The 13,314-nt window shown below is 40.2% G+C and overlaps 1 protein-coding gene across 1 annotated transcript; it reads right to left on the reverse strand.

The window, feature by feature from the left end:
• Nucleotides 1-821: 821 nt before the first annotated feature.
• On the reverse strand, nucleotides 822-6,136 carry LOC101123236 (E3 ubiquitin-protein ligase RNF167-like). The gene has a single exon (XM_042233639.2). The coding sequence runs from the start codon at nucleotides 6,123-6,125 to the stop codon at nucleotides 5,058-5,060; it is 1,068 nt and encodes a 355-aa protein (XP_042089573.1). The 5' UTR covers nucleotides 6,126-6,136; the 3' UTR covers nucleotides 822-5,057.
• Nucleotides 6,137-13,314: the final 7,178 nt, after the last annotated feature.

The following is a 13,314-nucleotide window of genomic DNA, read 5'->3' on the forward strand; positions in this document are numbered from 1 at the left end:
GAAGTTTATAGTTTCTCCTCTTAAGGAATTTACAGGTGCTATATAAGGAACTTAAAATATAAAACAGTATCTTTAAAAAAAAATAAAATTAAGTTATAAAAATTCTACATCATCTTTAAAAAATATTTCTACAAATCACTTTTTAAAAGTCCTAAAAATTTTGTAAAATTATTTTGACTGGAAAAAAAAAAAGCATGACCTTAAATTCGAAAGTATTTATTTGTCAAATACTCCATCATATGACTTCTACAAAGATTAAATAAGGTATATCCATATGAGTAAACTAACAAAATAAATGGGAAGGGGACAGAGTCAAGGCCTGGGACCCAGGAAAAATGATCTGAGGAGGGCTGAGGGTAGAATATTGCCTAAAGAAATGTTCTCCTATGGTGTGTTGAGTAGAACATTCCATTACAGTCTCAAAGGTTTTGAGCCCCACTGTGTACAATATAGAACTAAGGACCTGGAAAACACAGCCCTGCTGTTTGTAAATATTAATAGATGTGCCTTCTAACAGTGAGAGGAAGATTGAGCTTCCCCAAGTAACTTTAGGAAATAGTTCTGCCATGGTGAGTACTTGAGAGGAACCACACAGAGCCACACTGCCTAGAAGCATCTCAAGAGGGAAAGCAGGTCATTTCAACAGTGCTTAATAGGCTCACAACAGATGTGATTGTATCAGAAGCAGGATGGACTGTAAGAAGTGCTGAATTTGAGTATCTGCAGCTAGTCCAAACAATAATTAGTGTGTTTGTGATGCACTGATGACAGAATGGAAAAGACCTTGTGCATTTTATCTTCTTTATGATCTCCTATAAAGCTGAACCCAGTAAAGTAGAAAAAGAGGAGCCTGAATTCTTAGGTGCTCTCAGTTCATTCTTCTTTTTCTTCTTCTTCCTCCCCTCACTCCAGCCTTTTTGGTCCTTATATGGCACTCCATGTGTTCATACAGTAACTGTGAAAATTTCTGTATTAGCTTTGGTTTATCTAGGGGTGCACTGGAAAAGGTTAAACAATTCACTCTTGTGGGGAAAAAAAAATTCATGAACACCTATATGTACATAATTTTTATTGATGCAAAGGAGTATGAAGTACACAATTAATGAAAATAATAACACATGCTATATTCTCTTTGTTGTAAATATTGCATAGTCAATTTCAGTTTATTCTCACAGAATATTTGTCCTATTTTTGCTGAAATCTTGTGTCCATAGACAAACTATGGCTGTAATTCCACCATGATTTCATAAAATTAGCCTATGAATAAATGTTTGATTACTTCCCAGTTCAGAAGTGGTTCATATCATTGACAAACTAATGTAGCTCTGTCATAAATATTGATTGATATTTCCATTATTTAAATGAGGTTTAAAAAAAGTGTGAAAATTAAAATGTTTGTGACAACTTCATTAATTCGTTAATGACATGAAAACTTACTTGCCCAATCAGATAATAGTTTTCAAATATTGGAAGAATATCTCAATTTGTTGCACTATTCACATGACATATTTAAGTTTAATCTATATTATTAACATTTTTCCATTACTTTGTTAAGTCTAGATAATCATCAAAAAATAAATGATATTCTGATGGAGTAAGATGAAGGAGAAAGCATTTGCGAGTTTCTGTGGCATAAATATTCCCATCATGGTCAATTTCAGGCTCCAATATAATGTCACTGAACTCAGAGATGGGAAGATACACATAGCAACACACCATTACATGGTTTTCCACTAGATAGTCCTAATAAACATAGAGAAGCTCAAGAGCATAAAATAAAATAATTATGAAGTGATAAGTCCTGAATATGCATTAACTATGTTTTTAATAGAATTTATTTAATGGTAAATTTATATAATATGAATTTTAATAATACCCATAATTAGCAACAATGTGGCAAGCTTCCTAAAAATTTAACAGCTAGCTCTCTTGAACCCATATGAGCCACTCCAGCATAGCACTGGATTATTCTTTATAGATCATTTATCCCTTCTTGCTACTTGTCACAAGCATCATGCTACAAAATGACTGTTTCTTCCTGAAGACCAGTGAATTAGGGATGGGATCTTTCTTCTCCGTCACTGGTCCATGCAGAGCTTGGAACATTATAGAAACTCAACAGATGCTTGTAATGAATACAGATTCATGTAGTGAATACACAAGACATTGAGCAGTCACCACTTTCGAGCCTGGGACTGGGCTAAAATTCTGCTGCAAACCTTTAGCTCTGTTTATTTCCTATTTTCGTTTCATAACTGACTCAGTTTAGCAGAGGCCACCCTTTTGGTATTAACTCATATTAGAAGAAGCTCATAAAAATATCAATTAGGCAATTTCTGGATTGTTGATGTTCAGTCACTAAATCATGTTACTAAACCTTTGTGACCCCACTGACTGCGGCACACCAGTCTCCCCTGTCCTTCACTATCTCCTGGAGTTTGACTGACTCAGAGAATCATATTAAAACAGAAAGGACCTTTGCGTGCACGTGCGTGCATACACAAAACTAGTGAAATTTCTCATACAGCTGAGTCTTTCTCCAGGAATTGTCCTTGTATGAACAAAGTTGCCCAACCCAATGTCCTTCCTCTGTCCCTGTGACAGCCTGGAATAAAAGACAGATCATTTAAGGGGCACATGGACTCAACTCTTTTGCTTCAATTTGCAGGACAATGCTGCAGAGCGATTCCAGCTCCAGGGCTCTCTGAGGGCAGGGATGGGGGTGGGAGTGGATATTGAGGGGGTCTGCTAAGGTTTCCAGTGCAGCAACACCATCCTCCAACTTTTACCTCCACCCTCCACTTCTTAAGCTCATTCAATTTATGTACACAAAGCTCTACCTCAGAATCTGTTCCTTGGGGACCATACATACTACAGCCTTCCTTCAATGTCAGATAATGCTTATCAACGCAACCTCCTGCCAAACAATGCATATTGTGAGAAATATCAAATCAAAAAACTGGAACATAACATTAGTAAATAGAATAGATAAGCAATTGCAGTAGTATTGACAATTGATTTAATAGGACCTTATTGTCACCCTGCTTATTTAACTTATACTCAGAGTACATCATGAGAAATGCTGGACTGGAAGAAGCACAGGCTGGAATCAAGATTGCCGGGAGAAATATCAATAACCTCAGATATGCAGATGACATCACCCTTATGGCAGAAAGTGAAGAAGACCTAAAAAGCCTGTTGATGAAAGTGAAAGAGGAGAGTGAAAAAGTTGGCTTAAAGCTCAACATTCAGAAAACAAAGATCATGGCATCTGGTCCCATCACTTCATGGCAAATAGATGGGGAGACAGTGGAAACAGTGTCAGACTTTATTTTGGGGGGCTCCAAAATCACTGCAGATGGTGATTGCAGCCATGAAATTAAAAGACACTTACTCCTTGGAAGAAAAATTATGACCAACCTAGATAGCATATTGAAAAGCAGAGATATTACTTTGCCAACAAAGGTCCATCTAGTCAAGGCTATGGTTTTTCCTGTCGTCATGTATGGATGTGAGAGTTGGACTGTGAAGAAAGCTAAGTGCCAAAGAATTGATGTGTTTGAACTGTGGTGTTGGAGAAGACTCTTGAGAGTTCCTTGGACTGCAAGGAGATCTAACCAGTCCATTCTAAAGGAGATCAGCCCTGGGATTTCTTTGGAAGGAATGATGCTATAGCTGAAACTCCAGTACTTTGGCCACCTCATGCAAAGAGTTGACTCAAAGTACTTTGATGCTGGGAGGGATTGGGGGCAGGAGGAAAAGGGGATGACAGAGGATGAGATGGCTGGATGGCATTACCGACTCGATGGACATGAGTCTGAGTGAATTCCGGGAGTTGGTGATGGACAGGGAGGCCTGGCGTGCTGCGATTCATGGGGTCACAAAGAGTCAGACACGACTGAGGGACTGAACTGAACTGAACTGGAACTAGAATTACCATCTTAAATGCATCTTTATGGAAACAAAATTGTATATTAATTTAAATAGTAAATCTTATGACTATTGATTCTGCATCCAAAATAGAAGGTTTTCAGTTTGGTTTAGGAGTTTATTTTAAGGCTTGCATGAAACAAAACATTCAAATCCAAAGAGCTATATTGAGAGTATTTAGTCATTTGCATTATCAATGTAGTGTTTGAAAGTTTGACATGAGTTGAAATTGGCCATACAAATGAAAAATAGCTTAGCTAACATTAACAATCATTAAAGGGTGAAAATGACCTTAATTTCTAAAAAGGAAGGTCATATTCAATAGTTCTGTATTATACAACTCCCATCTTTTGCAATTACACAGGTATCTCTAGACACAGAAGACACTCGGCATGGATGAACAGTTACCACTCTCAGGTGAAAAGTATTTGATGTTGCATGTTTCCTTCACTTAAATCAGTTTTTAATTTCAAGAGAGGGAAAGACAACGCTAAAAAGCATTCTCTTAAAATTCCACCCCGATTAGTAAGGTTAGAATACTAATGATCACATGCTATAAGGCAACTAAATCTTTTTACAGAGCCACTTTACAGGAAAAGCAGAGGATCAGAGACCTAGAACCCAGTTATTTTTATCTGATGACCATGTAGACACCGCAGGGGCTTTGCATTCTTTAGGCACTAACTGATGACAAGCATTTAGGTAGGTGTAGATTACTTCATATGCACTCACTCTAAAACAAGTAAACGAGAGCCACTGAAATTTTTATGAGAAATCGCATTATGAGGACAAATATGAAATGTTAATATACTAAAGTCAATTTAAGATATTCTGAGTTACTTAAAATAATATTTCAAATTATTTTTTCATCCTTGACACAAATAATAAAAATATGTTCTTTTAAATTGTTTTTGACAGCTCTCACCCATGGCTTTTGCACGCATCATTTTTATTAACCCACTAAGTGAAGACCCAGTCCCTCTGCATGTCCAAATCCCACAGGAGGAAGGGGCTGGGTAAGGGAGAAAGCTGAGGTAGAACTATGTCCTATCACTCAACTTGGAAGACTTGTGGGAGGAAAGGGATCTGTGCAAGTCTGTTGCTAAAGGCGGAAAGGAAAGGGAGTATCAGATGAGATTGACAGCGGAAGAGGAAGAGGATGAGGAGGATGGAGAGTATGAGGGATCTGCTGAAGACCCAAGAAACACAAAGGGGGCGGGGGCTAAGGAGCCAAAGTTAGTGGGAAGTACGGTGCTGGAGCCCAGAAGTGAGGTCCGTTCTGAGGCAGGGAGGCTTCTCAGGTCCCTTTGCTCGTGGCCCACTTGCACCTGAGTTCCTTCCTCCTGCTCCTCCTCCCCAAGATTCTGGCAAACAGGCTGCTTACAAATAGGGCACGTCTTCTTGGTCTGAGTGAGCCACGGGTCCACACAGCGGCAGTGATAGGCATGAGCGCAGGGGAGGACCCTCAGCTTGTCCCCATCCTCATACTCGTCCAGGCAGATGGGACACACATCATACTGGTCTCCCTTGCGATAGTCGTGGGTAGGAATCTGTTTCAGTTGCTCTTTGGTCAGCCGATTCTGCCAGTGCTGATTCTGGAACTGGATACAATGAACTATCACTATGGCTCCCATGCCCAAAATGAACATTGCCAAAATCCCATAGAAAAGGATGAAGAAATAGGTCAAGAGGAATACACTGTCAGGGACCAGAAGCACCTGAGCTCCCTGCTGGTAGATGAAGAAGGCACGCAGGTACTTAGAGCTCTTTTCGCTGATGAACACAGAAGGGATCCAGATCTGCTGCTGGACTTCTTCGTTACTCCCCACCATGTTCAGCAGTTCATTGGAATTCACATTGTGGACCACGGCTGCACCATACCCGGCCTTCTGAGCATGTAGGACCTTGAGGTCAAATTTGCAGTCGAATCTTCGAAGCAGTGCAATGAAAACTGATCCGTTGGCCCGGGCTGGGGGAGGTGGGGCAATGGGGCTGCAGGCGTTGGCTGGCTGAGCCTCCACGAGAAACCCCTTAAGTCCTTCCTGACTCAAGGCAGCCCCAAAGAGAGCTGGGAGGTCTGCAAATTCCATGCTGCCACTGTGGTCCGAAGTCGCTCGAATGAGTCCCCTGACAGGGGATGCTCCCCACAGCAGAGTGGCCACAACCACAGGAAGACAGAGGGCCGTAGGGGGCATGGCAACAGCACTGGAGGAGATGCTGAAGAGGCTGTGTCCTGGTGGCAGAAGCAGAGTTCTGTGCCCTCCCCTCTTCCTTTGGGTTCCCAGCGGTCCAACCGCCCCTACGTGCTACTTCCTAGCTACATGATAGTACAGGGAAGGAACGCCGGCTCCACCCGTTTAGTGGAGCTAGGAGAGAGATATTACTGAATCCTTTTCTGGTATACAGATAAAATGGGGAAAGAGCACAGAAGCAAGCATAGATGACAGGAAAACTGAAAAGATGGGGGAGTTCAAAGATGTAGGACTTCCAGCCAGGCGGACCGTTTCCTTATACCCTGGAAAAGGGCTTCTGGTAAAGAAAGTCAGGTTGCTTTCTGCCTTGGCTGCTCAAGATGTAGCACTTCCGGTCTTCTCTTCCTTCCTTTTCTTCCTTCCTCCAAGGGGCCGTCATCATCGTTGGTACCTTCAGCTATCGCGAGAGTGCTCACCACACTTCCGGCCGATCAGACGAACTCTTGAGCCTATCTTCAAAGACATCCGAACTCTGGCTTTGCCTGGCTTACTCGATCTCGAGTCAAGACAAGCCAAACTGAGAGGATTCTAGCAGATTATTCATTTTAATATAGGTTTTGTGACAGTTGATTCTGACCTAAGAATGTGTACCTGTATCTACAAGTGCGAGTCGTTTGTCATACTATCTCTCAAACAAGTATTTGAAAACTGAGATAATTCATAAATTCTGCCATTATGATACAGGTAATCGAGGATCATCTGTATTAAAATTTAACATTTTAATCCTTTTATCCCATTGACACAATACAATCTTTTAAGCTAATCTATTTCCCATACCAAAGACAGTATGGAGATCGAAATTAAAATTTTATTTCTTTATGAGGACCAGTTTAGGCTAGAATACATAAACCTACTGGGTGTTCGGACAGTACATTTTTCTAGGCTAATGAAGATGCCTGAAGATTTTGGTGTAGCATTGGATCCATATGACCAAGGAAATAGCCAGAATATAAAATTGTTGAAACTTAGACACTTTGCCTTGTGGCCTCATTTACAACATGAAATGAGGTCCTTTGGTTCTTAGATTTTGCATTTCCATACAACTGTCTTTTTTTCTCCTTAAGAAGTCAAAACTTGGATTAGAAAAGAAAATTATAGGCCACTTTAAATAAAGATGTGCCTCATTGGCTAAGTCAGAAACAGAAAGGTTTTATTCTGAGCACACAGTGCCAAGTTGTCCTTCCAGACTTGGGTGTTCAGCATCTCACATTACAGTATTATTGTGCCATTTTTGTACATTGGCTCCATTTTCCAAAATATTCTTGCAGACTTATCTCTGTGTTGCTGTATTTTTCCAGTTTCGGACTACAACAGGTTATTAAATGCCACTGTTCCTTCTTTCACATAATCTATTCAAGGTGAAGCACAAAACAGTAAGGTCTAAATCCACCTGGACGTTAAGACAAATGCTAATTTAAACCATTCCTTCAGGATTTTCAAATAAATGTGGAGAAGAGACGAGAGGAGTCCCATACTGGCACTGTCAGCACTAGCTAGTAGCTATCCTCAGTCTAAAACAATTGAAGTACTGAGACGATTTCTTTCAAGATGATTGTCAGTGAGCTTTGCTGACAACCACACACCCCATCCATGGGGAAGTGATGTGGTGCTTCCCCTTAACCTCAAGTCAAGGGAAAATGACGTGGAGACATTTATGAAAACTGAGGCTCAGAGAAAAAGGAGGGGAGTACACTGGGTCAATCTCCATTTCTGCACCCAGAGAAGTTTCCAACATGGGCCAGATTCCAAACATGGGCCTTGCTATGGAGAGCCCTTAAAAAGGATCCCACGGAGCCCTTGATCTGATAGGGTAAGGAGATACCAAAATAGAGGGGTAGATACTGGAATCTAGGGGCAAAGGAAGACTCACAGGTAACCATCCCAGGAAAGATATTGTCCTCATCAGGTGAGCAGCCTAGAAGACTCAGAAAAAGAAAAAAACTTCCAAGGACTCCACCAAAGCAATATATAAGAGAGAAGGAGTTAGTTTGACATCATTTTCTGTGGGGGCAGTCAGTGACATCAGATCGCTACTGAACCAGCCAACCATGATTATTCCCTCTGAGACCAGGCTTCGAGAGGTCAATAGCAGAAGCTGACCAGAGCAGGAGGGGAGCAAAGACAAGAGAAGAGAAGCCAGCAGCACCCCACTCCCCCACCTCTGCCACTCGGCCAAACTTTCCAAGCTTGATTTGAATCTGAGCCAGGGAAGAAAAAACTATTTAATGAGTCTGAGATTTTATATTACACCAAACTACATTAGAATTGTGCAGTTGCTAGTCTGAATGCATTTGTGTTTAAGATGATCAAAGACAGAACTGAATCCAGGCTTCTTTAGTTCTAGAATTTAACAATTTGGGAAACTCCTTCAATTAAAAAAAAGTGTGTGTGTGTGTGTGTGTGTGCACGCGCAGACATACTTATACACAAAATTGTGGTGTCAAAGTCAGGAGCATAGCCTTGGAAGGACATCTGCAAAGAGAATCTGAAACATTCTCCCAGTTCAGGAGAGCAAGACTACTTTTTCCAACTCTGTTGGAAAAGTGTAAACAAACCTTTTTTTTTTTTTTTAGGATTTTCAAAAATTTATTTATTTTTAATTGAAGGATAACTTCTTTACAATATCATGTTGGTTTCTACTATACATTAACATGAATCAGCCATAGATGTACATATATCCCTTCCCTCTTGAACTTTCCTCCCACCGGAGATTCTTTTCAAAACTAGAAATAAAACTACCATATGATCCAACAGTCCCACAATGAAGCATATAACCTGAGGAAACCAAAACTGAAAAAGACACATGGATGCCAACGTTCATCCCAGAACTATTTATAATAGCTAAGACATGGAAGCAACCTATATGACCATCGACAGATGACTGGATAAAGAAACTGTGGTACATGTGTACAATGGAATAAATTACTCAGCCATAAACAAACCTTTTTATGAAAAAACTTAACTCACCAAGAGGCTGTAATCAACTGTTATTGAGATTTTTATCAAGTTTATGTTAAATATACATTTTATTCACATGTATAGTTAATATATAAATACATACTATCTCTATAAAATTTGTTATATATGAATTTTGTAGCAATAGCATATATATAGAACCTAGTCTCCTGCATTGCAGGCAGATTCTTTACTGACTGAGCTGCCAGGGAAGCCCCATATGTATGAATACATAATTTTAAAATAATTGTCTCTTAAATAAAGTACAAGTTTATTAGCTTAACTTGGTAAATTATTCATCTTTTGGTTAGATAGTCCAAATTAAATTATCATTATTTGTCACCCATGATCCATAACTATCTCAATTCAGGGCATTTAGCTTGTAGGAGCTATCAAAACTATCTGCCTTTGTATGGCTGCTATTTTTCATATAAGATTTTATACATATATTAAGAATTTCCATAATTTCAGCATTGCTTAACTCTACCTTTCCCAAAAGAATATAAAGCTCTACTCCCCTTCCTCTTTTCTAGTTAGTAATGGCCTTCTCAGAAAAGTTTAAACAAAAGAAAATGTGTCATATAGAACAATAGATCCCCTTGATATGGTATCAGACAATCTGGTCTCCTGTATAAACCTTCAAAACCATATTGTGTCCTCCCAGTGCGGGAAAACAATTAGTCAATTCAATGGTGGAAAAAGAGTGAAGTTGTTGACAGGCATTGCATTATTTAATCAATTGGTGATCATATGTATTTTTTTTTTCAATTTTCAGCTCATCCATACTGCAGACAGAGACACAAATTTATTCATTTATCATCTATTTATTGAAATAGAATCATGTAATAAACCACTCAAGTTTGTAAAAATAAATGATTTTTCAGAGTTAAAAGAAAAAATATGTACTAAGCGTGAATCATTTGAACATCTTGGCTGCCATTTTTCTTTGTAGGTTTTCATGGTCTCTTGACCACCACCCTTTTTTCCCCATCCATTCTTTTGGGGAAGATTCTGCATTTTCTAGCTTGTAAAGGATAATTTACCTTTAGAAGGTGGAGCTATTGAAGAGAATAAGAAAAAGGAAAAGTAGGAGTTAAAGTAGGGTCCAGGTTCCTTGCCACCTTGACATTCTAATAACTACAAACCCTCCACAGTACTACTTCCTAATTTTCCAGTCTCTGACCATCCCTGTCATCTTTCTATCTCACTCTCTAGATCTTTAACAGTCACATCATCTTGCCACTTTTTCCCCTCTCTTCCTCATGCCCCTGGCCCCATGTCCTCTTTCCTCCTCCCCAACTTTTACCCTGGTCAATCATTATCACTCTTTCCCTGCACATACCCTCAATTCCCTTGCCTTTCTCTTTGTGGAATATGTCTGAGCAAACTACAGTCTTGCTGCATGTCTTCCCCTGTGCTGCTGATCATGGATTAAAAAAAAAAAAAATCTATCTGGTCTAAATGTATAATCACTACCACTCAAGTAATACCGGCTTTTTGAAAGGGTGCTGAGGAGCTGTTCCCCTTTTATTATTAATGACATGGTGGTTTCTCTAATAAATGTAGCACCCTTCCCCTTTGGGAGAATTGTCTAACCTGTTTGTAACATCCCTTCAAGTGCTCTGTCATCAGCAAAAGAGCCCCCCATGGGATGTTGAGCCTGTTCACACAATGGCCCATGGCACTACATGTTTCTGGAGATGGTACTGAGCCAGGTGACGAGCCTCACATGGTCTCATTGATCAGAAAAGTCTGTATTGACCATATCTGCACTGAACACAAGAAGCAGTAACACAGAGAATAAGCCTCATGAAGAATTTCATGATTTAAGAGGACCACTTCAAAGACCTTGTCCTATTTCAAGAGAAACTTGACTCAGCTATTTTATTTTCCCAGACCAAACTCCTCCATTCTTCTGGTATTCATTTCATCCCTGATTTTCCCTCATCAAACCTCCAAAACTGCCTACAGTTTTACTTTCAACCAACAGCTTTGCTTCTTGCCACTCTGAGAAAGGGAATAGCAATCCGAGAATTTTCACGTGTTCCCACATTGCAAATACCTGCTTCATGGCATCTGTGTCCAAATTCTGCACCTAACATTCTTCACAGGGCTTCAGAGATACCTTCATGCTCCCAGGTAAAACCCATCCTAACCCTGTCACAAGATCCTATCCGTTTGTGCCTCCTCAAGGTCATTGCTTGAACAGTTCTCCCTTCTCCTCAGAGTCATTGTTTCCCCCCTTATATAGGATCAATCATTTTAGCCTATCAACATTTCTTCCACTATTGAATAAATATGAATGAATGGATAAATGATAGAGATTTTTTTTAAATGTAAAAATGTGTGCTCAGTCATGTCTGACTCTCTGTGACCCAGTGGACTGTAACCCACTGGGCTTGTCTGTCTATGGAATTTTCCAGGCAAGAATACTGGAGTGCATTGCCATTTCCAACTCCAGGGGATCTTCCCAACCCAGGGATCAAACCTGCATCTCTTGCATCTCCTGAATTGGTAGGTGGATTCTTTACCACTGTGCCACCTGGGAAGCCTATGATAGAGATATATAATAGATAGATAGATAGATAGATAGATAGATAGATAGATAGATAGATAATAGGAAGATAAAACAAAAATCCTCTTTTGACCTTCCTTTCCTTGCTACCTGTTGCTCTCTTTATTTACTTTTTGCTGTTGTTGTTGTTATGGCAAAGTTCCTTGAAAAAGACCGTCTTTAACTCACTGTTTCTAATGTTTCTCCTCCTTTTCTGTTGCACCTTCTTCAATCATGCTTTGTCTCATTACTCTACCGAAAATTCTTTTCACAGTAACTAGTTGTCTCCATGGGTTCCCTGGTAGCTCAGCTGGTAATGAATCTGTCTGCAATGCAGGAGACTCCAGTTTGATTCCTGGGCCAGTAAGATCCCCTGAAGAAGGGATAGGCTACCCGCTCCATTATTCTTGGGCTTCCCTGTTGTCTCCCACCTGCAATGTGGGAAACCTGGGTTTAATTCCTAGGTTGGGAAGATCTCCTGGAGAGGGGCATGGCAACCCACTCCAGTATTCTTGCTAGAGAATCCCCATGGACAGAGGGGGCTGGTGGGCTACAGTCCATGGATGGGGTCACAAGGAGTCGGGCATGACTGAGCAACTAAGCACAGCACAGTGGTCTCCATATCACTAAACCCAGTGCTCATTTTTCAGCCCACATCAGACTTCATCTGTAAGAAGCATTAACCCAATTAATTGCATCCTTTTCCTGGAAGCACTTTCTCCTTTGTTCTCCAGATTCAGTGCCTTCATCATATTTTCTCACTGTCTCCTTGGCTGCCACTTCCTGTCTCCTTTGGGTTTCTCTATTTACCTCATGTCTAAATGTTAGAATGCCCAAAGTTCAGGCTTTGTCCTTACATTGTCTGCATTCACGGCCTCAGTGATCACAACCAGTTTCATAAATTAAAATACCACCTATATGCTCACAAATTAATATCTCTTGCTCAGTTTTCTCTCCAAAATCCAGACTCAAATCCATATAGCCAGATGCCTACTTGACCTATCAATTTTAGTATATAGTAGGCCTCTCAAACAGAATATATTCAAAACTTAGTTTCTAGGATTCATCTCCAAACAAACTCATTCACAATGTTTGTTATCATAGGTAACAACAATTCAATTCTCTTTTTTATCCCTCAACTCCCATGTGGTCTATCAAAAATTTTCTATTGGTGCTGAATTCAAAGTGTATTTGGCATCCTGCTATTAATACTTCTTATCACACTCATTACCATCAGTTCAGTTCAGTTCAGTTCATTCACTCAGTCATGTCCAACTTTTTGCAACCTCATGAATCCCAGCACACCAGGCCTCCCTGTCCATCACCATCTCCCAGAGTTCACTCAAACTCACGTCCATTAAGTCAGTGATGCCATCCATCCTCTGTCATCGCCTTTTCCTCCTGCCCCCAATCCCTCCCAGCATCAGAGTCTTTTCCAATGAGTCAACTCTTCATATGAGGTGGTCAAAGTACTGGAGTTTCAGCTTTAGCATCAGTCATTCCAATGAACACCCAGGACTAATCTCCTTAAGAATGGACTGGTTGGATCTCCTTGCAGTCCAAGGGACTCTCAAGAGTCTTCTCCAACACCACAGTTCAAAAGCATCAATTCTTTGGTGCTCA

Source organism: Ovis aries, chromosome 16, assembly GCF_016772045.2.
Source record: "Ovis aries strain OAR_USU_Benz2616 breed Rambouillet chromosome 16, ARS-UI_Ramb_v3.0, whole genome shotgun sequence".
In the NCBI taxonomy this organism is placed as follows: domain Eukaryota; kingdom Metazoa; phylum Chordata; class Mammalia; order Artiodactyla; family Bovidae; genus Ovis; species Ovis aries.

Bases quoted from the DNA above. Each gene is read 5' to 3' on its own strand.
- LOC101123236 (XM_042233639.2), bottom strand. From the start codon at position 6,125: ATGCCCCCTACGGCCCTCTGTCTTCCTGTGGTTGTGGCCACTCTGCTG.